Raw genomic sequence first — 25,000 nt, forward strand, 5'->3', positions numbered from 1 at the left:
AATTAGTTTTCAGGGTGGTTCTGTTAATTTTTATTATTAGTTTTAGTTTTTTCTTTAATGTGTATTACTTGTGCACAGTATTTAAAAAAAAAAAAACCATGGGAGCGACGTCATCTGACGGTGCTTTTCTATTGGCTGCTGCTCGATGTCACTTCTGTGTGACACATTTTCAAATGTCCTTTTTACGGTTAACGTCACAATCATCAATCCTGTTCAACAGGCGCTTAGCACGCAACGACAGATCTTACTGCGGGTCTCCGGCGTAGCTGAGCTGGGCGGGCCGTATCCCGAAATGAACGATGATGGGGAAGGTGATGACGTCTGCGTTGAACTGCTCCCGGTCCAGCTGGTCGATCCGCACCGAGCTCGGTTTCTGGGGAGCGGACAACACGGAAGAGGCTGGTGAGCGAGCGCCAACAAGCTCGGCAACCAGGCGCCGTCGTTCAGTCATTCGCCGGGGGCGAGCGGACCCGCAGACGCTCGTGCGTAGGAGGAGCGTCCTCAGGTAGCCTGTCACACCTTTGGCCAGATCAGACGTTGATGAGCTCGGCGGCAGATGGCTCGAGGCTCGCCGCTCACCGTGACATTAAGCCGCGATCATGCCACAAAAAAGTAATAGAACAAAAAACTGTTTGCTTGTTTTTAGATGTAGAAGAAAGTCTCGCCCAGCTTGTCTATGAAAGTCAGGCTTCTACATAACTGTAATGAGGAACACATGCCAGTAGATGGCAGCGTTGCACCGTGTGGCATCTAAAGTAAGCACAGCTTTGAATTTAAGATAGTAGGAGGTGAATCTCAGTTTGTTATGTCCATTATAAATGACTCACACTCGAATATACGTATTATAAACTAGGGGTGTTAAAAAAAATCGATTCGGCGATATATCGCGATACTACATCGCGCGATTCTCGAATCGATTCAATAATCGGCAGAATCGATATTTTTTTTTTTTAAGGATTCACACCTTGAGCATGGAAGAATGTTATATGAACGGAACATTAAGCCTTAATATTTTATTTTAATGCTGTTCAAACATGAAACAGATTACAACCTCTATAAGACTGAAATTTCAGATAAATAAATAATACATTTTCATATAAATCTTACACTCTACAAGCTTACTGATTAGTATTTTCTAAATTTGAATGAAAAAAAAAATCGCAACAATCGACTTATAAATTCGTATCGGGATTAATCGGTATCGAATCGAATCGTGACCTGTGAATCGTGATACGAATCGAATCGTCAGGTACTAGGCAATTCACACCCCTATTATAAACAGTATTTGTTGTACTGGGTAGTGAGAAGAGATGAACACGGGTAACGACTTGACTTTCCTCAAGTTTAGTTGGGACTCGACTTGATTCTTGCCACAGAATCTTGCGACTTGCTCGCAACCTGGTGGTTAAGACTTGTTACGATGTCCTCCCCACCGCTGATGCTGGTGTATAAAATACGAGCGGCCATCTTTGAGCTCACCTGAGAGGCCCAACAGCGTTTAGTACAGGTCCGATGCAAACATATCGTCAGGGACAATCCCTGGAAGCCACATGCCCTTGCACGTCCACGATGCTAATGCAACTAATAATTACTCGCCTTTGATTGACAGCCAATGCCATCATTAGCCCCCACCAGCACAATCCCTTGTGAGACCTTGACCAAACACAGCAGAGGACATGTTTGTCTCACGAGTGTGCACTAACATTGATGGAGCAAATATGCCTGATCTATACTTCACAGTAAGACTGGGGAGAAAAAAAACAGCAGAAGAATTGTGTGATGATTATTTCATTAATTAACGTCTTTTGTATCAATGTGAGAGAAATTATACATTTATTGATATATTTAATTACGAAGGAGAAAATTATAAATATAAAATAAAATAGGTAAATATAAAATTGTCTTTTGTATCAATGTTGTAAGAAAAATATTGATTTATTTAATTACGAAGGGGAAAATAATTCGAAATATAAAATAAATAAAATAAGTAAATATAAAATAATGTCTTTGTAACAATGTTGTGAGAGAAATAATACATTTATTGATTTATTTAATTACGAAGGATAAAATAATTATAAATATAAAATAAATAATAAACTAAGTAAATAATGTATTTTGTATCAATGTGAGAAAAATAATACATTTATTGATTTATTTAATTACAAAGGAGAAAATTATAAATATAAAACTAATAAAATAAGTAAATATAAAATGTCTTTTGTAGCAATGTGAGAGAAATAATACATTTATTGATTTATATAACGACGAAGGAGAAAATACAATATAAAGACAAAAATTATTGGACGTGTGTGGACTTTAACGCATACTTTAGTCTCATTCTACACAATATTTGTCTCTGTTAAGACTTTTTGCTAATGTTTTTTTAAGGTGTGTGCCTTGTCTTTTATCTGTCAGTCTATTGGGATGAATCCTTGTGTGGCGTGGAGGGAGAAGGAAAAAAAAAAAAAGAAATGATGACATCATCCCACACAATACGAGACAAAAATGCAAAAACAAACTCGACGCTCTTCTGATAGATCTCCCGTTCCCTTCACTCTATGTGTGGTTGAATGTGTCCCAATACTTTTGCTTAGATATAAATATAGCATCAGTAGGCAATTTATGATCTAATGCCTCCCCGCTCTGATGGAATTTTCCGGGTGAGTGCCAGGTCACCTTGCAAAAAAAATTCTACACTGGAAGAAGACAAGAAGCTCCAGCGAACAGCAGAAGCATTTGTGACAAATTGTCATGAGGAAAATTGTCTTCTTTTTTTTTTCTTTTAATTTGGCATAGGCCAAGGATTGAAGTATCCCTGGAAAGGGTTAAAATGACTGTAAAAGAGTCGCTTCAAACAAAAATATTCAGTCTTCTGTAGTTTTTCTGGCATGGCTTCTTGAGACTTGGGTGATTGAATTTTCATAATATTGTATTCAATTTCTAGTGAGTCAAATTTGAACACTCACAATTTCACCTGCCTGCAAAATTTGTGCACCCTGCGATTGACTGGCGGCCAATCCAGAGTGTACCCCGCCTGCTTCAACTGGGACAGACGCACTCGTAACCCTATCGAGGACTCGCGCTTGAGGAAAAAAAAATGGCTGGATATCACCCTGGCAACTGCGACAAACCGAAGAATAATGCAGTGGAAGTGATGACTTCATCGAATCGAATGGGCTGATTTGATGATGAAGCCCCTCCCCTCCCCCGCCACCAATCTGACAACCCTTGACAGCGAGCATTCGTAGCTGTGCCTCGGGGGAGGGAGGGACTCAATAAGTCACGCTCGCCAAAAGGTCGTTTGGTATGCGGCGGCCATGACATCGCATCACCTTTACCCGGACACAATTACGGTATGGCCCCCCTTCTCAAAGGCTGGTCCGACACAGAGGTGAGCCGGCGTCACGGTGACATGAGCGCTCGGAATGGGGGAGTGGGGGGTTGTGATAGTGTTGCATGAGGATAGTGACAACCAACGCCCTTGGGGATAATAGGTGAGCATGCCAGTGTCACAGGCTAACGGGACAAACGGTACAGCGGATGCCCTTGGACTGGCGTCCTTAAAAAGAATAAAGAAAAAAAAAAGCTCACTAACCGAGCCTGGGTTGATGACGATCATGCCCTTGCACTCTTCCGCATACTTCTGCCACGCCAGCTCCTCCCACTGCAGCATGTCGGCGATCTCCTCCTCGGGGACCAAAGGCTTGCTGCTGTTCAGGAGGTAGAGCAGCACCTGGTGCATGGACAGCACCTCCTTGCCGCCATCTGCACAAGCGCGACCATTAAGCTCAAATTTAAAAACGCTTCGTCACACAGCAGTTGAAAAAGACTGCACACAAAAAAAGTTCCCCAAGATTTGATCCAAATACAGTGGACCCACAGATTGTCTACACCAGTATAAAAAAAAATAATAATTGTAAAAAAAATCCAGTTCATACCCCCTATGAACTGTTGGGGGAAAATATATATAATGAACAATTCGAAATAAGCACAAAACCTGAAGGCTTCTGCTTGAAAGTAAAAAAATAAAATAAAAAATAGCGTAAAAAAAGCCTGATAGAAAATCCAATTAACATGAATGTAACTGAAATCTGATATGCTTTTTAACGCAACTTCAGACTAATCTAGTGCCCAAACCGTGCTGCATATACACATACATCTGCTTAAAGAGTTTGTATCATGCAAAATAAATTTTTTAGAGCACTTATCCATGTTAAAATGCTTGTAAATTCACATAAAAGTGGACAAATATGGTTTCCAAATAGAAATGTTCAACAATTTCTTTCATACAGCAATTTACACACATTTTATTATATTGTGAATTATTTTGTTATTTTTTAAATTAGTATTATTTATCATTTTTATTATTTATATTTATTTATATCATTTTATTATCATTTATTGATATTTATTTTATTTTATATTTATAAATTTATATTATGTATTTCTATTATATTCATATATATTATTTTATTATATTATAAATAACTTAATTTTTTAATTTGTATTATTAATGTTTTATTATTTGATATTTATTATTATAATATATATATATATTATTTATTTCTATTATATTTATTATATTATGAATTATTAGTTTATTTTTATTTGTGTTATTTTTTTTATTATTTTATGATTAGTTTTAGCGTAGATTATCGTGGATTTATTACTTGAGCAATATATCGATAATTGCGGTATCGTCATATTGTGAGATCATCGTTATCATGCGCCTTGTATCGCATATCGTATCGTATCGTGAGGTCACCACAGGTTCCCACCCCTATTCAACAGTCAAATTTCAAAACAATGACTCCCACATGAAATCAATACAAATAATCAATTCCAGGTTCAACAACGTATTGTAAAATATTCCTTATTCCAACATTTTTTTTTTATGTAACATTAGAAACTGTCAAGTGGGAAGTTGTAGCGCAACAAATACAGATGGCACATAAATAGCACCGAAAAACACTTTTTAATGTTTGACATTAAAACAAAATATTTAAAAAAAAATAAAATAAAAATAAAAACTTTAAATCTCTCTCAATGTGAGCAGCATGAAGTCATGTATTGATTTTTTTTTTTTTTAAAGAAAAAGAGCGAGTTCGCCCAACCGAGGTCAAATATTTCACACGCTTTTAGCACATGCTTATTCTTCATTCTTTCCCAGAATCAGAATCAAGGCTGCTGCTACTTGCCACCTCAGCGTACAAAAAAAATAATAATAAATAAATAAATAAAAAATCACTGAGCATTGACAAGCAGCTGCACGAGTCAACCCAAGCGCACGCACATACGTACACAAACACAAAAACCGAAATGAAATGCACATGAATGGTTCAATGCAAAGGATTGTGCACGTGGAGTGGCCTGAATAGACACTCATACAACATTGATTGACCTGCCTGGAGTGTGCTTGCGCGTGGACACGCACACTTGGGCACTGCCTACTGGAAATGCATTAGGACACTCATAAACCCGCGCACGCTCACCAACTCAAAACAACACTGCATTGATTGGAGCCGTTTTTGCCGCAAAGAAGCATATATGTGTGAAAGTCCACCTAAATGGGGTGGGGGGTGAAATTGTTTATTGATGGAAGGCAGGTAGGCGGCTCAGCTGCCATAACAACCAGCAAGCAGTCAGTGGGGGGGAAAGGAAGAAGTGCGGCAGTGCAGCTGCGCCATCTAGAGTCCAAGCGAGGTGATGCGCTCTTTCCAGGAAAGCACGACAAATAGGATGGAAAAAAATCTGCCGGCCAGCACGGTGGAATAGTGGTTGGCACGTCTGCGGTTCGGTTCAGCTCAGCCTTTCCTCGTAGAGTTTCCAAACAGGTGTGAATTTAACTCATTCACTCTCAGCAGCCATTTTCACAGAAGCAATCCCCTTCACTGGTTTGACTGGATTTGGACTGATTTTGCAAGGCCCACAGAATATTGTGTTCTTTTGCTATTAAAACATGGAACCTAACAAAAGAAAGATTTAAGACTCTTATTTCATCAGCGAAAAAAAAGAAGTATGTTTCTGTTTTGCAGCAATTAGCGTTAGAATATATATAGCTAAGTTTTGTCAATATTCACACATCTGTTTAAAATAATGGGGAAAACAGCTTGTTGCAACATGGCCCTGGTTGCTCTTATATACTCTGCTGTCACCCAGTTGTGTGATAACCATTTCTTCAACCGTTCTTTGCAGTTGAGAGGCTGCGTCAAAGCCTTCTGTATACTCTAGTATTTTTTTTAAAAACTAACAAAAACCAAAAAAAAAACAAATACATCTTTGGGACACTTAAAACATTTAAAATAGAAGGTATTTATAAGTTTTTGGGAGCAAATGAGTGAAGTGGGAATTATTGCTAGTCTATATTTGGCCTCTCTCATCTGTGTGTGCCCCTGTGATTGAAAGACAACCATTCGTCCAAAGTCAGTTGTCGTAGACTCCAGCTAACCAAATGGCGACAGGCGCGATACAAACGGGTGGAAAAATCAGCTGTGGGGTGTGTTCTAAAAGTGAAGACATGAAGTGAAGATCCTGCTGGCAACCAGAAGAATAAAAAAAAGTGGGGGGAAGAAGCGACATTCACGACTCACCGGGTAGGAATCGAACAAAACGGGGCATGAAGTGGAAGCGCTGGCATCCGTCGGCGTTATTGTCCCAATCTGGGCCTGGAATGGCAAAAATACGTCATTAGAAACCAACCTTGTATAAATATTCATAGAAAAAGACTGAGTTTTGATAGTCACTTGGTGGAGCTTTTAGAAATTTAGGTCGAGGAGATTCATCCCTTTAATTCCCGTGAAAAAACAAAACAACCTGAGTGGAATCATTTTGACATTGCATCGTCCTTTTGGCGCTGAACATCGCCTAAAGAACGATGATGTTATAAACTCATGTTAAGAAACTTTTGACCCAGGGTACATGCTTGGAAGACACACAAATATATTGCCTCACCTGTACAGAAAGAGAGAGAAAAAAAGAGAAAGAGAAAGAAAGAAAGAAAAAAAACCTTCACATCGTTTTTTTTTTTTTTTTTTTTAAATGCAGGGAAAAACTTTCAAAGCTCAGATCAGGAGGAAAAGGCAAAGGCCAAAAGGTTCAAAAAATAAAAATTAAAAAAATAAAATAAAAACGGTGTGAAAAATGTCACTGTCAATGAAAATTGTACTTTCAGGGGAAAAAAAAAATAATAATCTATATATCTATAACAGACCCACATAGGACTCAATGGTATCGATTTGTGTAAAAAAATAAATAAATAAATAAATAAACTGACCAAATTTTGACAGGAGGTTTCGGCCCGACACCAGCAATATTATTATTATTATTAATGTCAAGGAAAAATGTGTAATTCTATGATTTCTGGGGGAAAAAAAAAAAAACTTCATTTTTATTTATCTTATTTATTTAGCTTATCAGGAGAAAAATGCCAAAAGGTTTAAAAAAAAAAAAAAAAAAACACACAGAACAAAAATAACTAAATAAAAAATAACTCGGTTTGAATAATATTGTCATTTATGAATGAAAAATAGATTAAAATTGAAAATTGTATTTTGAGGAAAAAAAAAAATCTGACGCCATTTTGGCCATCCCTACGTGGTTGTGAAACATAATTCATCTTTTGGATGACAGCGTGGAGCATAGGGATGTAACAATAATGGCAATAGCGTGTTATCGCGATATTAAAACTGCCACAATATATCGTCGTCGTCATGTCACGATATTAAAAGCAGCACATCTGTTAAAAAAAAAAAAAAAAAAGTCGGGTTGATTTCAATTTGTGCTGTTCTAGTACCCTCTGGTGGCTAGTTTTTTTTTTTTAGTGCAGTTTAATTTCCACAAGGCATGTTTGGCCAGTCTATCTTTCAAATCCACACTAATGTTCAGATGAAGGGAAACGTAATTTGCTTGTGAACCGAGTTGATATGTGGAGGAACTCAATGTATGCGTACATTAGCAAGTAAGTGCCTCAATATATATATTCATCCATCCATACATTTTCTTGACCGCTTATTCCTCACAAGGGTCGCGGGGGGTGCTGGAGCCTATCTCAGCTGGCTCTGGGCAGTAGGCGGGGGACACCCTGGACTGGTTGCCAGCCAATCGCAGGGCACACAGAGACGAACAACCATCCACACTCACAAGCACACCTAGGGACAAGTTGGAGTGCCCAATTAACCTGCCATGCATGTCTCTGGAATGTGGGAGGAGACCGGAGTACCCGGAGAAGACCCACGCAGGCACGGTGAGAACATGCAAACTCCACCCTGGAAGGCCAATATATATATATATTTATATGTAATATTTTAAATATATTTTTCATTGCAGTAATGTAAAAAAGCACGATATCATGTTTTTTTTTTTAGTCTGAGCTCATTTTTTTTTTATAATAATGTGACCTTTTGGTATCGCCAACTTCCCCACAATATCGTGATAATATCGTATCGTGATGTTTGGATATCGTTGCATCCCTAGTGGAGCAACTTGACGATCTTGAGATTACCTGTGAGGTTCCAGTCGTACAGCTCCAAAATGTCCTGGAAGAGGTAGGAAGCGAAGAGCTCCAGGCCTCGGACGCAGTAGTTCTGCAGAAAGAGAGAGTCGAGCGTGAGCGGAGAGCGCTCGGCGGAGTCCCCGCACAATGAAAGGCCGCCATTATGCAAGCCGATCCGACTTTCCAAACTTTATCGCGTAAGCCACTTTATCGACGCCATCATCCCTCTCTCGCCTTCTTCTAAAAGGATTAGCACCTCGGCTCGGGGAGGCACTGAGGTGTGAGGGGAGACGCGTGGCTCAGCGGCTCAGACACTCCAGATAAAAACAAAAAAAAAAAAAAATGGTGAGAAAGATAAAAAAAGAGCTTGCACTGACCTCGGGCGCCATCTCCTCTATGAAGTGGATGGTGTAATCTATGTTGAAGCGGATCACCCGGCACAATGGAATCTGGGATGATGAAAAGGAGCAGAGAAGGCCGTTGAAGAAAGGACACGCTGACTCATTAGCGCCTCGCTAGGCCGAGGTGACGGCTTTGCCGCCGAACTCATTAAAAGCTCGACTTTGGCAAAGCGGGGGCAAAGACGCCGTGTAGCGTCCGTGCGCACGCTCGACTTTTGAACAACTCAAATATCACTAAACAGATAAGACGGTGGTTTTAATCTCCCGGTTACACCCGCTTTCTTGTCCGAGCGGAGGGGGTACTTTGAGAGATTAACCTGCGAGACACATCCACGACGCTAACTGGCAGCCGGGCCAATATTGCAGCCTTTTAATCCCCGAGCCGCCACCAACGAAGCGTTTAGCCCGGGTTTTAAAAAGGAGCAATGGCTTGAAATGATCCGGTTCAAATGGCGGCTAATGCTCAGGATGTTCCTGCTGCGAGAAAAATATTGACCCGGAGGTTTAACATTCAAATTGGCCGTAAAACATGCCAGTTTAATAAACCTCTCGGCCACCTTCTTGGACTCAAGATGACCTCACTCGTGTTTGACCTTTGTCAAAGTTCAAAAAGACCGAATGAGCAAGAGGTTTCATTTTCAAATTGGTGGTAAAACACGCGAGGTTATGAACTTCTCCATCAAATGGTATTACCTTTTTTTTTTTTTTTTTTTGTAAATAACCAATTTCAGGAAAAAAAAAAAAAAGGGTACTAATGCTGCATTCGAGGATGGTCGGAAGTCGGACTCGAGTTCAAACCAGGAAGCGTGTATGGGACACGCCCCTTTGAACTCGTAAATTCAACTTGCGAAGTCGGGGGGGGAGAAAAAAAAAAGGACCCCGACTTCGCCGACAGACAACAACGTGACATCACTCCACCTTTGGAAACACAGACCGTAAATAGTAAGCACAAAATTATAATATAAGTATTAAGTATAAAACTATATCGCTTTCTTCATCCATTAATATTCGACATAACTGCACGTAACGCAACGTATGTGACAGTACAGGGCTGTCTCGGAATATTTGAAGATTGTGATAAAGTCCATTATTTTCTGTAATGCAATTAAATACGCAAAAACAGAACAGGTTAAAAAATATCTGTGACTAGGTGAACTTACAAATAGTAAATCAGCAGGGAACACGTATTACAGCATTTGGATGCCGAGGAATAATATTTGCAGTGACTGCAGTTTCAACAAGTCCCAATACTTGAAAAACTGTTTCGGGGTGTCAATTACTCACCTCCCCCCCACGCATGTGTTTAACGGGCCTTGTAAAAGTCGAAAAAGTTTGCATTAAGAGGAGCTGTCGGAGAAGGAAACTCTGCTTTGCTTTTTACATGATAAATGTATCGAACGCACATTTTGACTGACAGCTAATTTAAACGTTAGCACAGACTGAACAAACAACAGTGCGTGACTTTTAAAGCAGACACAGGCGGTCGATAGATTAAAGTGCCAATAAATAGTCTGAATTCACACCACACTACTCTATATAGTGTCATTTCATTGACAAAATTGAATAAAAAGAACATAACGCTCATAACATAACCATTTTATTATATACAAATATGGTCAGACAGAGTTCTGAATAAAATCACTTCCTGCAAAACGTAAACACTGTAAAAAGGCCAACATTACCACAACATGAATACAATTAAAGGAAGCATAAGCACGGTTGCCACGGTGACAGGTGCACTTACACTGGTGAGAGGCGTGTGGGAGAAAACGGAGAAGCCCTCAAAAAGATACTCGTGGTCGTCGTACTCGATCACAGTGGGACGGTCCGTCTGGAACACAAATAGGCTAACATTAATGCAACAAATATGACAGATGTCATGATAACGTAAACGCTCGGCGGCGGACGGGATTCAAGAACAGAAGGGGGAAAAAAAAAAGTGTGTGTTTGAGATCGAGTTTGTACCAGGAAGTTGGTGGGCGGGGACACGGTTATCCGGTAGTGGAACAACTTCCCGGCGTTATTGTTCATGTGACGACATGATTTCACAGGCTGGAAAACACAAAATTCTCAAATGTCGCAACACAAGATTGCTGAAAGATATCAATCGGTACCGGTATTTTATTCAGTGATTTATTTTGTTCACAAATTAAGAATTGTAAAAAAGTATACACTGTAACGTTATACACAGTGTTCACACTGTTCTAGTCTTTCCAAGAGTTTAGCAATTATTTGCAATCTTGTAGAATGCATTTAGAAACAGAAATTTACTATACAAGGTCCTTAATTTCGTCAACAAAAACTAAACAAAAATAATTTCGTCAACACACATTTTTCACCAGACTAAGACTAGACAAGATTAGACTAAATGCGAGATTTATAGTCGACTAAAAATGGACTAAATAAAAATGGGATGAGGTGGACTAACTGTGATAAAAACTGACAAGTGTGACTGAAATTGGACTAAAACTGAGACTAAATTTCAAAATGGCAGACAAAATTTACTACTAAAGACATGCACAGTTTTGAACATTAAATTCAGCAATTATTTGGAAACCACTAGAGGGAGCCACTGCCCTTAGACAATCACTGCAATGAGCTATACTGAAGACGGCATGCTGGAGGGGGGAAAAAAAAAAAAAAAAGGAAAAAAAAGTTCCTTGCACCTCTTCCCCAGGGTAGATGCTGTGCCGGATGCCAGTGCGTCGGGCCTTGGCGCTGCACTTGCACAGGGGCCCGTCGTTCATCTGGAGGAACAGAAAATGTTCATCAGCCACTGAAATCACAATCACAGCCACACAACAAGGGTACGAGAATCGAGGACGAAGACGACGATGAGGATGAGCGGACCTGTCCCGGGTCGTTGTACCACAGCTCGTCGTGAAGTCGATCCGGATGCGCTTTCTTGCGCTTGATCTCGGCGATGACGTCAAACAACTCCGAGTCGGAGCTGCTGGAGCAGGAACTTCCCTCCTCGTCCGACACGCATTCCGACTCGCTGCTGCTGTCGCCTGAAAACACGCAAGTTCATAATTGACGTGAAAAAAATAAAAAATAAAATAAAAAATAAAATAAAAAATCTTTAGCTAGTTAGTGTTAATTTTATCTGCCATTTTTGAATTTAGTCTGTTTTAGTCGACTATAAATCGAGCATTTGAGTCCAAGAAAACGTAATTTTATTAATCTAGTTTTAGTCAACAAAAACCCTCAATATTTTAGTCTAGTTTTAGTCAGGACAACCATTTTACCCCTGTGTTTTTTTTTGTCAGCAGTTTATATTGAACCTTTTCAGATCTAAAACTATTTCACGTAAAATGTTCTCATCTTTTTTAATGAAAAACCACTTGACACACAATTATAGTGGCTACTATGGCTCCACGCCTTGAGCTAGTAAGTTAGCCATGAGCATTATTTAGCAGTTGCATTAACATATATTGTTGGAACATTTCCGCTGCTGGATTACTGTTAAGTTGTAACTATAATTTACGTACTTTTTTTTTTTTTAAACCTTTCATTGTGAATCCACCTCTTGCCTGTCCCATGTGTTTGTGCTGTGTGTCCCATGACAGTGAAAGATTAGCAGAGACAAGATTTGACAAAATCACATCGTTTTCGTCTCGTTTTTGCTCATTAACTAATATGTCCAGAGATTTTAGTCCAATTTTTATGAAGTGAAGGACATTTTCGTCTTGTCTTCATTAGTTGACGAAAATGCATCCTGATTTAGTCCCACTTATTGTTTATGAATGAGGGTTTTAGTCTAGTCTCGTCTAGTTTTAGTCTGGTGAAAAATGTGTGTTGACAAAATTAACACTAATTCCGGTATTTCCAAACATTTACAACTCAATTAACTTGCATAATAAATTCATTTTCCCCATTGAAATCTGTTCTAACCCCCTTTAAAAAAAAAAAAAAAAATCTTTTTTTTTGTGGTTTTAATAAACATTGTCATTAAATCAGACTGCACTGTGTTGTAAAATATAAATATAAAAATAAAACATTTGTGTACTGATGTGCCTTTAAGGGGCGTGGCTAAGTATACTTGACTCACTGAACAATTTTACGCAATGAAAAGTTCATATTTTGTCCAGAATGAATTTGATGATAAAATTATTTTTCATGTACAATTAATACCTTTAAAAAGTAGTTTTTCTACTTGCTGTCGACTGATGATGACGTCACCTGTGCTGAGGAAGTAGGTAACGGCCAATCATGGCTCACCTATTTTGAGGTTTTGGTCAGTAAACTGAGCCATGATTGGTCGCTACCTACTTCCTCAGCACAGGTGATGTCATCATCAGTCGACAGCAAGTAGAAAAGTGGATGTATATACCGCACCGGGATCCTCGTCCAGTTTGGTCTTTGGCGGTTCCCACTTGGGTCGCGACTCCTTGGCCCTCGCCTGCCGCCTCCCCAGCTCCTCCTCAAAGCGCTCGTAGAGGTCTCGCAGTTTACTCGTGCCGACAACGGTCGAATCTCCCTACAGGGAAACAAAGCAAACGCGTCGAGTCAAACTATTCACGAAAACATCAACAACTGTTTAAATGATGTCAGAGTTGTTGAGTAAATACCACTTGATCCATGGGGTCGCTGGAGTAGAAGTTCTCAGCGTGCGTGCAACGGATCCAAGCGGGCTTCAGCAGGTAATCGTCCTCCGCCTCGTCCTCGCCCCGCTCGGCTTCTCCTCGCTCTCTCTCGCCGCCGCTGGCGCAGTCCTCGGAGTCCCGGCCGCGGCCGGAGGAGTAGCCGCGGTCTCGGCTCGGGCCCGACGACGAGGACGACTCGAACCTGCGGTCCCGCTCCTCCTCCCAGCGACTTCGCTTCCTGTCTCGACTGGTTGAGCGACTGCAGATACGGGAGACATTAAAGATGAGGACACAGACATGAAATGTGATGACAGCGATGTTAAATGATGAAAGAAATGTGAGGACAGAGATGAAAATATACGAAAATACAAAGATGATGCAGATAATAAGCAGATGTTAAATGCGGAGACAGACAAGAAAAGTGGAAGACAATCTTCTTGAGTACCTGCGAGGCCTCTTTCGGTATCGGTCAGGTGACGGGGATCTTCGACTGTCGCGGTAGCGGTGGCGCTCTCTGTGTGTCCACAAAAGCAACACAAAATAAAGAAATTGGTTAAATTCAAGCAATGGTTAATAATAATAATAATCTAAAAAAATAAATTAATTAATTAATAAAAAAAAATAAAAAAAATACAATAAAAAACTAGCAGTTTGTCTGATTTTGATACAATCCGTTTATTATTTTTTTCCAGTAGACACCCAGGCCAGCCCATGAATAGGGTAGGAAACATGCCAATAAACAATCAAAATGTGTCTTTCACAAAAATGAGGAGAAAATTGTGAAGGAAAAAAGTTAATATTGAAAAATAAAAAAACATTTTAAATATCTTAGGGAAAAAAGAAAAAAAATGTGAATATGCGAATTGTTGGGGGGGGGGAAGAAAAAAAAAATGTGAATATGCGAATTTGTATGTGCACTTCCATAGTTGTTCCCATTCAGCTCGAGCAAGAACCCACGATGATGTCATTTTTTTTTTTTTTTAAATGATTAAAAATTCTGACCATTCATGAAAAATTAATTATTTTTTATTAAATTATCAGTCTATCCCTACAACATAGCACTCGTGTATGTATCCGGATACACCAACCTGGTTTTTGTTTTTCCATGAAAACGGTAGGAAACTTCTTTTTTTTTTTTTTTTTTTTTTAAATTAAAAAAATATATATTTTAAGAAAAATGCAGATAAACATTCAAAATGTGTCTTCCAAAAAAGTGAGGAGAAATGGTGAAGGAAAAAAGTTATTAAATAAAAACAAAACCCAAAAAAAACATTTTAAATATCTTGGGGGAAAAAAGAAAAAAAAAAAAACGTGAATATGAACAGAACAATCACAGGTACGTTTTAAGCCTTGGGGGAAATTTCGTTTACCTGCTGCGATTGCGGCTCCGATGCGAGCTGCCGGGGGACCGTCCTCTGTCGTACTCGGACCTGTACCTCCCGCCCTCATTCCTACCATGCCTGTCAGGGTACCTGTCCAGGTGCCTGTCCGGGTGCCTATCCGGGCTCCTACCGCGGTCCTTGCGCTCTCCGGGAATGTCCACACGGTGTCTGTCCCCGTGGCCGCTGTAACCCCGATTCCGGTGACTGTCATGGCGATATCCTCGCTCGGGGGACCGCCTGCTGCCATCATCACCGGGCTTTTCATACTTGTATTGCCCACCGTGGTGGAAGTGCTGCTCGGGTTTGAATGAGCTGGGGCACTGTGTGTATCCGGGGTTGAAGGCAGGGGGAGGGAAAGGAGGATGGGGAGGATGTGGTGGGTAGCCCATGTGGTATGGAGGAGGAGGGTAAGTCATCGACGGAGACGCCATTGGGGGTGGCATAGGCGGGTGCGACAAGGGCGGTGGGGGCACAGGTGGCATTATGTAAGGGTGGTAGGCATTCTGAGGCGAGCCGGCCACGGGAGCGCCAGGCAAGGGGGGAGGCGGAAAGCTCGGCGGCGGGTCAGGGAAGCCTCGCAAGGGCGGACGCACCGGACACGGGTGAAGAGAGCCCAGTGTCGGGGGAGGGACAGGCGGCGGGTACGACATGAAGTCAGGCGGCGGCAGAGGCGGCGGCGGCGGCATGTAGCCAATTGACTGAGGTGGTGGGGGCCTCATGTTGGCGGCTCGCTGGTTTTGTATTGGGGGCATCGCCCCCCTGGGAATCCCGCGGTCTTGATGGAAGGACATGACTGTCAGATAGGGGGAGAAAGTGGTTGAAATTTACAGTAAACAACAAATCAGAAATGTCACACAACACAGCAATAGAGTTGTTCATAATGTTTATAAAAAAGTTAAAGTGCCACTAGTTCGGTAAACACGTATGAGAGTAGGACCGCACCATTCAAATTATGAATTACGAAGTGGATATTTTTGCCATGACCGGCAAGTCGCCACCTCGTGCTGAAAAGACACAGAAGACCAATTAGAGCAAGTTCACGGCAAAATAACGATTGCAGGAGAGTTGCTGGTCACGGCAAAACGTCCACTGCCTATGAATTAATACCCACTACACCCTGATTTTTAGGCAACCACCATCAATATGCCAATAATACGTAAATAATCTATCGTAGCATTGATGAAATAACAGTTAAAATATAAATGTTGACATGCAGTGGCGAGGCAAGCAATGTTAGCGACTAATCATGCTAGCAAGCTCACCGCTCCACTGATCAAGAATACGTAAAAATACTTTACCTTAAAATTTAAATACTACGATCAACGATTGGAAATCAACTTCACCAAACAATGTCGTAAAGCTTCTATATAGAAATTGCGTGCAGGGTGAAATCGAGCAGCTTGGAAAATGTCTGACAGAACGAAGCCGACTGCATAATTTTAAAATGCCAAGCAGTCCATGCTTCCGGCCGGAATCATTACGATGAGACTCTAATATGGACCAATCAAAAGCCTCTGTGAAGTATTACAACGGATGCATAGATGGACCAATCAGAAGCCTCCATTGTGGTAACTGGCCAATGAAAGGGCGTTTCATGGTTTTACTTCCGGTAATCTTGCAGCCGCTCGTCAATACGGAATAATTAAACACCTGTTTTGCACGTATATAAATTAAATAACCATGAGGAAGTCAACTTTGAGATCATCATCGTCGACAAAATATTGGATACACCTGCACACCTCGAAAAGGTACCGTCAAAAACAATGTTCATGACAATGTTCATTTCTTTCTTTATTTAACGTTAGTCTATTGTTTGTAGTGATGTAGAGTTACACATTTCCGTACGTACATTACTTCAAATAACTTAACTCAATGTTATTTATGAAGCACTTTAAAACAAACATGGCTGCATACAAAGTGCTGTACATGGAGTAAAAAAAAAAAAAACAGACAATAAAATAACCAAAAAATTAATAAACACCATAAGTAGGTAATTAAATAGCCAAATATCTAAATTAATAATTAATTAATAAACACAAGATAAATTAATAAATATAAGTGAGTAAGTAAACAAAAAACTATAAATATAAATTAATAACACAAAATACAGCAGGCACCATAACAGACTTAAACAACAATAATAATAATAATAATAATAATATTAATAATAATACCCAAAACATCATGTGAATATAGTTCCACTCGTTTGCCTCTAGAGGGAAGCAGAGGAATATTCTAACGCTGCATCGGTTGCAGCTGTGTTACCTTGGCAACCTCCATGGTTTGGCACAAAGAAGCGTCCTGGGAGGATGGCATACACAGCTGAGTTCATTTACTTCTTCAGGCCATACCCGTTTTGTAAATTCTCAAAGAACTCAGGGAGGGTTTCTATGCGCTCCCACATCACTCGCAGCGGAAATCTACTAGACTCACCGCACTCTGTATTGATCCATCTCATCAGGTAATGTTCTGAATTTCTGCCTCGCAGCATTAGCTCAGGTGGCACAGACAAGCTGTGCCTGTTTATGTGAAAATAAATATGCTGCAGGGGTGTAAATAATGTTCATGTATTTATGGCACAAATCATCTCATGCATATATTTGGCAATGTTGCTGTATAAGTAAATAAATTATGAACACCTGTGTGTTTTTTGCTTAGCTTATTCATCCATTGACTTAAGCCTTCCTCCTCATTAGTGTGCCAGCAGGTGAGCTGGAGTCTCTCTCAGCTGACTTTGCTTGAGAACTGGACTTGTCCCCAGGCAACGTCCGGGCCCATATACTGCAGACAAACAAGCATTCACACCTTTCAACAATGTATATTACTAAATGAGGCTAACATGCATGTTTTTGGAAATCAGGAGGAAGGCAGAGTAGCCACAGAAAACCCACATTCAGCGCAGGGACAACGTGCGAACTTCGCATAGGGATGCCAGAGCCACAATCTGAACCCCGACCTCTGACCTGTGAGGTAGGCATGATAAAAATGAATGTCATGAAACTTTTCTGTTTGAGCTCTTGAACTGAAAAAAGTTGTTCAAATTAGATTTTGTTCATTTAAAAAAAAAAAATCTAGATTTTTGATAAGAATAAAATGGGAATTCTCTGTTTGATATTTCCATGTAGATATTGCATATGAATCCATTCATGTTATTTTCTTCACAAATTTGCTTTTGAATGGACTTTGCCTCAACTTTGTGCACTCTCGTGTGTGAATGAATGAATAAATTGAACCTTTATTTCAAGCATGCGGCAAAAGCAAACAAATCAAAGTAGTCAAATGATTTCAAACTCAACATGTTTATAAAAGAGTCGGAGGGAAGTCTAAATGTATTTTTTCCTACTCCACCTCTATTGCTTGTTTGGAATTGAAATGTGTGTACTTGTTTGGAATGAATCCGAGTGTTTATTAGTGACCGTGATAGTCGAGCGTTCATGTTCTTCATATTCTTCGCCATCCTGCATCTTGACTCACCTCTCCCTTGGAACGGCCCAAAAAAAAAGTAGTAAATTGATTTTGCAGCTCCTGTTTATAGCATGCAAGCCTACCGTGGTTCTTGGCATCCTATTATTGTTTGTCCTCGCGCAAAATGATTGCCTCCAAACTTGGAGAGTGTGTGACAATAAAATAGGCTGCTGGGAAAAAAAAAAATGTGCACAAGCGGGAACCTTTGCTCTCAAGGGCCACATTTTTATTTTTGAATAGACAGATGGGTCAGGTCATTAGAAGATCAGGTAAAAAAATAAACTATTTGTCCATCTTTTATTGCAATTATCCTCTTCAGAGTCACAGGGGGCTGTAGTCTATCCCAGCAGACTTTATTATGTAAATATAATGTTTACAGCCATTACTGAATACATGTATTTATTCTTACTTTTAATTGTATTATGTATAATTAGTTTAATTACCATTAATGAATAAAATAAATACGCAGAGTATGGATTTTATTGCCTGGGAACTAGGGGTGTCACGATTCGCCAACTCCACGATTCGATTTAAATTTCGATTTTGGGGTCACGATTCGATTTTTTTTTCGATTGTTTTTTTTTTTTTTTTTTTTTTCCCCGCTCCCCCACTTTATATCACAGAGGCATATGCTTCTGTAGGCTAAGGCTAGTCTATGATCATTGGTTCTATTCATTGTACAGTAAATCTTATTTCAAAAGATCGGCTACATATAGGTGATGCAATTTCCATATTATTTTTGTGTAAATTTATGTAATATATGATAATTGACATTAGGCAGGAATGATCAAATTCAAAGAATTTATTTACAATATAAAGTTAACCGTCTTGTTCTTACTGAAGTGTAAAATAAAAAAACAAAAAGTCACAGTGGGTGCCTGCCATCTATTGACTGTTTTTGGTTACAACAGTGTGCTGTGCGTTCCTCTTAAAATAATGTGCAATGTGCAACAACAACAAAAAATATATTGTATCCAAAGTCATGGAACAAATACAGCCTGAACAAACTATATCCCAACATTTACAGTTGCTGGGCATACTGTAGCGTGGTTCAAGTACACTAATTAAATGTTTGAATCCAGCGTTTTCCAAGGCTGCAGGTCTGCTGCTATAAATAGACCTATGGATCTGGCGTTTCGCGCGAGCTGAAGTGTGTGGAAGTTTCACTGTAAATGAGGATGAAATAGTTGGTTGGACCGTTGTTTTCCCACTTCTAGTTGAATTTGATAAATCTAAATCTTTGTGATGCCTGCGTAAATGTCCCGTCATGTTTGTCGTGTTTCCCGTTGTTACGGCTGGCGGCTCGGGCCCGCCGCCGGCTCCGCTCCCCTAGTATGTATGTGTGTGTTTGTGTCGGCTGGTGCCCGTATAATGGTACTTCAGTTTGAATGCGCCAGCGCGACACTCTGATTGGAGGACTGTGCCAGCGCGACACTCCGATTGGACGACTGTGCCAGCGCGACACTCCGATTGGACGACTGTGCCAGCGCGACGCTATTGTGTATCCGTGTATTATACCCCTATTGGTTATTGTTGTTTCTCCTCCGTTCTGTCAAATGCGGTTATTATTTGTTCACCTTCCACTTTCACTCCCTTGTCAAACCCCTGCCTGAAATTTCAATTAAAACTACTCAGATGTTAAAGTCGACCCGTGTTTATCTACTCTATATTTTCTGTTATTGTGTTACTTCCCTTCCCCTTGACGAGCCGGGCGTAACACCGTGGCCGAGTACAGTACGCGCACATAGCATATCTTGCAACTGTGGTCTTTTTATCGACAACGTGAACGTTGTCGACATAACTCACCGGGAACGCAAAATGTTTCCAAACTGGTGACGAGAGAAGCGGGAGCGGCTTGAAGCACCATTGCTGTGTCTGTCCGCGCTTGCCATCATGACTGCAGGAGAAGTCAGCTAACAAGTGCCGTTAGCTAGTAGCTGAATGGCTGCGTCTCATTTGCTTTCCTGGGAGGTGGCGGTGGCGGCGGTGGCGGCGGGCGCGGGGGGGGGGCATCGAATCGTGTGTCCTCTCTTCTATTTCGATGCTCGAAATCGTGACGTAATTTCGATCGATTTCGATAAAAAATCGAAATCGTGACACCCTTACAGTGGGAACCCATAATCCTGTATCTTGGGGACATATTTCTCATATGGTCACTGATGATGTCCTCAGTTGGCATGCTGAGCAAAGGAAATTAATTTCAACCAAAAGCAAAAAGAAACAAGGCTCAAGGAGTTTTCCTCTGTAGACTCTTTAAATAACTCAGATGAAATGAACCCCTCTACCCAAAAATATTGGCCACAAAAAAAAAAAAAAATGAATCGGTGAGGTTTGAGAGTTCATAAAATGTGAGAGAAGTAAGATTGCTCATCCTCTGATGTGCTTTACCTCCAGAATTACTATGGAAACCAAATTGTCTTATCAGGCGCCCAGGAGTGTCAAAGTAAAAAAAAAAAAAAAAAAAATGCTGCCAATGTGCACACTACACACACTCGCTCATTTACTTGCGACACGCAATCACAATTAAGCATGTAGCCCAGATGTCATTTATCTCCCCGCCACCCACTCCCACCCAAAAAAGCATCACATTAATCAAGTGATAAAAGCATTTGTGTGGTTATCTGAGGGAGTAAAAGTTCATCTGGATTAAGGTGCCCATGTTGTTTGATATCATATTCCGAACAAATGAATTTGCAAAGCACCAATTGGGAAAGCTGAAGACATCATCATCATCATCATCGCTGAGCCAGGAATCAAAGAAGGAATTACAATAGCAACTACCTCAGCAACAGCTCAATGATCTTCTTGCAAAGAAAAATGCAACAATACCGTTTGGAAAGACGTAATAATGAGGAGTGGGAACATCTAAAAACAGGTTTCCTCACTCCTGGTCCCCGAGAGCCGGTCTCCTGCACATTTTAGATGGTTTTTGTCCTTCAACACAGCTGATCCTAAAGATCAGGATCGTTATCAGGCTTCTGCTTATATGAATCAGCTGTGTTGGAGGACGGAAACATCTAAAACCCGTAACCTCTAAAGGACCAGGAGTAAGGAAGCCTGATCTAAAAGATGCTTGACAACCCTTTGCGGAGAAGATTCCAAAAGAACAAAGAAATCCTCAACTTCATCCAGCACAGGACAAAGTAGAAAGAACACGTGAACAAGAAAAGAAGACTGGAAAAGCCCTTGACTCGAATGGAGTCCAACTATTGCCGCCAAGTGTTGCAACAGAACATCAGGAGGGAGAAGAGATCTTAGCTGAAGTGGTGAACCAAGGAGAGAGAATTTGTGACATCTCAAAGAAAGATGAAAGAACTGCAAATCATGTTAAGGAAACTCCCTGGGACTTATCAACGGAGGCATAAACTGATCATGGACAAGAACAGTTTTCAGCACTGAAAGAGCAACTCCACAAATTGGTTGATGGCATCCATTGTTTTCTAAACAGACCGTCACCAGCAGAGAAGACACATATTCCCTTAGGCGAAAGATTAAGTGTGATGAACCAACAAAAACTGAAAGAAAATCTGCAATCAAGTAACTGAAAAATAGTAAGGTTCCACCTGAAACGATGAGATCAACACAACTACTGACACGCCTTTTGGGGAATATTTGGAAAGGCAAAAACACAGACATGGGAAGGTCAGTTGGGCACCTTGTGAAATTACCAAAGAAAGGTGACCCATCCACAACCATCACCGGGAAGCTGTAGACGAGGAACAGTAAGTGGGTTTCAGAAAACGTGGCTCATTCACAGATCACATTTGCAACTTTGATGAAGAAAAGCTGAAAGAACTGCAAAACATGTGAAGGAAACTGTCTGGGTCTTATCAACGAAGGCATAAACTGACCATGGATAAGAACTGTTTTCAACTCTTGAAGAGCAACTCCACAAATTGGTTGATGGCATCCATTGGTTTCTAAACAGACACCAGCAGAGAAGACACGCATTCCCTTAGGTGAAAGATTAAGTGTGATGAACCAACAAAAAACTCAAATTAAATCTGCAATCAAGCAACTGAAAAATAGCTCCAAGTCCTGACGATAATTCCACCTGAAGCCTGTACAAATATGATTAGATCAACACATCTACTGACACGTGACTATTTGGAAAGGCAAAAACACAAACATGGAAAGGTCAGAGGGGCACCTCGTCAAATTACCAAAGAAAGGTGACCCATCCACAACCATCACCAAGAAGCTGTAGACAAGAGGTTTTGGGACTATTCAGCGTGTTTCAGAAAACATGGCTCATTCAGAGATCACATTTGCAAAATTACACTTCATCGTTAAACTGTCTGGAAAGGAGCAACTCCCTCCACAGGACTTTGAGAAAGGAATCCTCCCCAAGATGAAAAACCCAATCAAGAACTCCGTACGACGTCGCCTCATGTCAAATCACTTGTGCATGCCAGCTATACCCAGAGCTTTGAAGGCAAGACTCACTCTTTAACACACCACACCATAGAATAGTCCCTCAGGATCATCAGCCTCAAAAGTGGCTCAAGGATTGCTCTGTGTTTTCGCCACTTTAGTTGGAATTATCTTCTCAAGACTTGTTTGGACAATCGCATGTTTTTCATCAAAGCGATACTCAACAACCATCATCATCCTGAAGCGTCCTGGCTTGCACATTCCACTTTTTTTTTCAGTTTGCATCCTGTGGGTGTCCTGATACTTTTGTCTACTGTATGTCGCTTACGAGGAAAGGATCGTGTTTTTCCAGGCATCTAAAGAATCCATAAAAAGTGTGAATTGGCCCTGCCAAGTATCGACTAGCTAATGCTGCTGTTTGCCCTCCGCATTCGCCGTCATTATTCACAACGTTGACCCTGTAAACAGGAAGCAACCTATTGATTGACACCAACTTTCAGAGTCGGGAGCTCTCCTTGCCATGCACGCAGCTAAAAAAAAAATAATAATAATAATAATTCGACCGCACTTGAGCCTTGAACGTAACCGCGGATGGTTAAATTGAAAGCGGCGCAGGTCCGTGATTCAGTCGATGCACGGCATTTCCTACGCCTGTTGTCCCAAAATGAGCGGGGTGACTCCAATCGGTGGTAAATTTTGCTTTAAAAAAAAACACCTCGGCGGGACTTTAGATGAAACAAGTGGCATTTGTGTTTAATTAAATAATAATTGCTGAATGGCACCCAATTGATATGATGCTGTTACGTTTTGAGCAATACACGGATGCATGCAATTGGGTACATGCATTTAATCAATGTTTGCAAATGACATTCAGATAATAAAATGTGTTAATGTCAAAATAGTACGGTATTTTATATTACGCGAGTAATTTAGCTGATTAATCGTGATTAATCAAAATTAAAGTGTGATTAATCAGATTAAAAATTTTAATCATTTGACAGCACTAATATATATATATATATATATATATAAGAATATTATACATGAGTGCGTTCGGGTAGGAGTTGTTTGCTTTGTTTGCCGTGGGAGGCAAACCTAATTATGTCTTAATTGCTTATTCACAACCTGAGACTTGACCTGCGGCTGATCCTTTCCTCATCTCGCACAACTTTAATATCCCAATAGAAATACCAAATGTAAGTAATAAACTTCTCCCTTCCAGTAAACACACACCAATGATTCAATGATGGTATTTTTACGCCACAAACTGAACATGAGGCTACAAAAACTTCCCAATGAGGGGAAGAAATCTTGAACAGAGCCTGGCTCAATGTGGCCCAGTATTCAGGGTTAACTTAACCTAGTTAAGTTAACCCAGGAATCTGGCTCAAATCGCCAACTACACTTTTCAGTGTTGTGCATGCGTCCTTGAGACTTTCTCGTGTTCTGTGATGATCAGCAGTCATCAGTAGTTTTCCTGATGGCAGGTTTGGAATTTGTCAAAGTACAAACCTTGGAATTCACCCGTGATATCTGCTTCAAACCAGAATGTCGGTTTCTGTTCAAATTGTGCCAGGTGTCCTTGAAACTTGTGTCCAGCCAATATCCCATTGATTAGTGATTGATAAATCTGTTTCACATTACTGAGGATTTGGTGTTTCTTGATGCTTTGAAGAGCATTTACATGTTGTTAGAAATGAATAAACATGACAAAAGCTACAGCCGGATAGAATCAAATCGTAAACCAAATCAAATTGTTACAATTTGAAATTGTTACATCCTTGTATCATGTTGTAGCCCATACATCGAGAATCGAGATACAGTGAATGGGATTATGAGACCACTAGCCTCTCAAATGTCAACAATCCGTATACTCTCTTTGTATTGTCATAATATACACTCAACTAAAATACAAAATGCAACACTTTTGTTTGAAAGAAGTTTTAGATCTTTGAGTTCATTGGAGCAAAACAAAAGTGCAGCGTTTATATTTATGTTGAGTACATTTACATCGGCCAGGGCAATCCATTTTCTCTTGACAACTGACGTTTATTAAAAAAAAAAAAAAAAAAAAAAAGAAAGAAAGTGGTGTATGTGGAGTCTCAAGACGTCATTTCCCGATAAGAACACTGAGGGTTGCAGATTTTTATTTTTTTTTGTAGCACGTCGTCAGGTGTGTGTCCATGATTGGTTGGCAGTTGTTCAGTTTCGCAGGGTTTAGTGTTGCCCATCTGTCAAGCATGCCAATTGAGGTTCATTTCGCCAAAATTTCATCAAATTATGAGCTTTGGAATTTGCTCA

The 25,000-nt window shown here is 40.3% G+C and overlaps 2 protein-coding genes across 4 annotated transcripts in view; one reads left to right on the forward strand and one right to left on the reverse strand.

Moving 5' to 3' along the window:
* Positions 1–16,330, reverse strand: part of drosha (drosha ribonuclease III) — a 131,997-nt gene extending 115,667 nt beyond the window's left edge. The window contains exons 1-15 of one of the 2 annotated variants that reach the window (XM_077509119.1): positions 16,159–16,330; positions 15,803–15,864; positions 14,849–15,653; positions 13,924–13,992; positions 13,464–13,737; positions 13,231–13,372; positions 11,743–11,903; positions 11,559–11,639; positions 10,858–10,944; positions 10,637–10,723; positions 8,869–8,940; positions 8,501–8,582; positions 6,591–6,665; positions 3,596–3,765; positions 249–373 (exon numbers count right to left, since the gene is read on the reverse strand). In XM_077509119.1, the coding sequence (XP_077365245.1) occupies positions 249–373; positions 3,596–3,765; positions 6,591–6,665; positions 8,501–8,582; positions 8,869–8,940; positions 10,637–10,723; positions 10,858–10,944; positions 11,559–11,639; positions 11,743–11,903; positions 13,231–13,372; positions 13,464–13,737; positions 13,924–13,992; positions 14,849–15,651 (2,228 nt within the window). In that variant the 5' untranslated portion in view covers positions 15,652–15,653; positions 15,803–15,864; positions 16,159–16,330. The remainder of the gene's footprint in view (positions 1–248; positions 374–3,595; positions 3,766–6,590; positions 6,666–8,500; positions 8,583–8,868; positions 8,941–10,636; positions 10,724–10,857; positions 10,945–11,558; positions 11,640–11,742; positions 11,904–13,230; positions 13,373–13,463; positions 13,738–13,923; positions 13,993–14,848; positions 15,654–15,802; positions 15,865–16,158) is intronic. The other variant, XM_077509118.1, reaches the window with a different exon arrangement.
* Positions 16,331–16,484: 154 nt separating this feature from the next.
* The window catches only part of LOC144009144 (cadherin-20-like), a 141,113-nt gene continuing 132,597 nt past the window's right edge, over positions 16,485–25,000 (forward strand). Inside the window, exons 1-3 of one of the 2 annotated variants that reach the window (XM_077508692.1) lie at positions 16,581–16,608; positions 17,077–17,321; positions 17,721–17,830. The gene's annotated coding sequence lies outside the window, so the exon portion shown is untranslated. Of the gene's footprint in view, positions 16,609–17,076; positions 17,322–17,720; positions 17,831–25,000 lie in introns of both variants that reach the window. The other variant, XM_077508691.1, reaches the window with a different exon arrangement.

The sequence above is a fragment of the Festucalex cinctus genome, chromosome 20, assembly GCF_051991245.1.
Source record: "Festucalex cinctus isolate MCC-2025b chromosome 20, RoL_Fcin_1.0, whole genome shotgun sequence".
NCBI classification, from domain to species: Eukaryota; Metazoa; Chordata; class Actinopteri; order Syngnathiformes; family Syngnathidae; genus Festucalex; species Festucalex cinctus.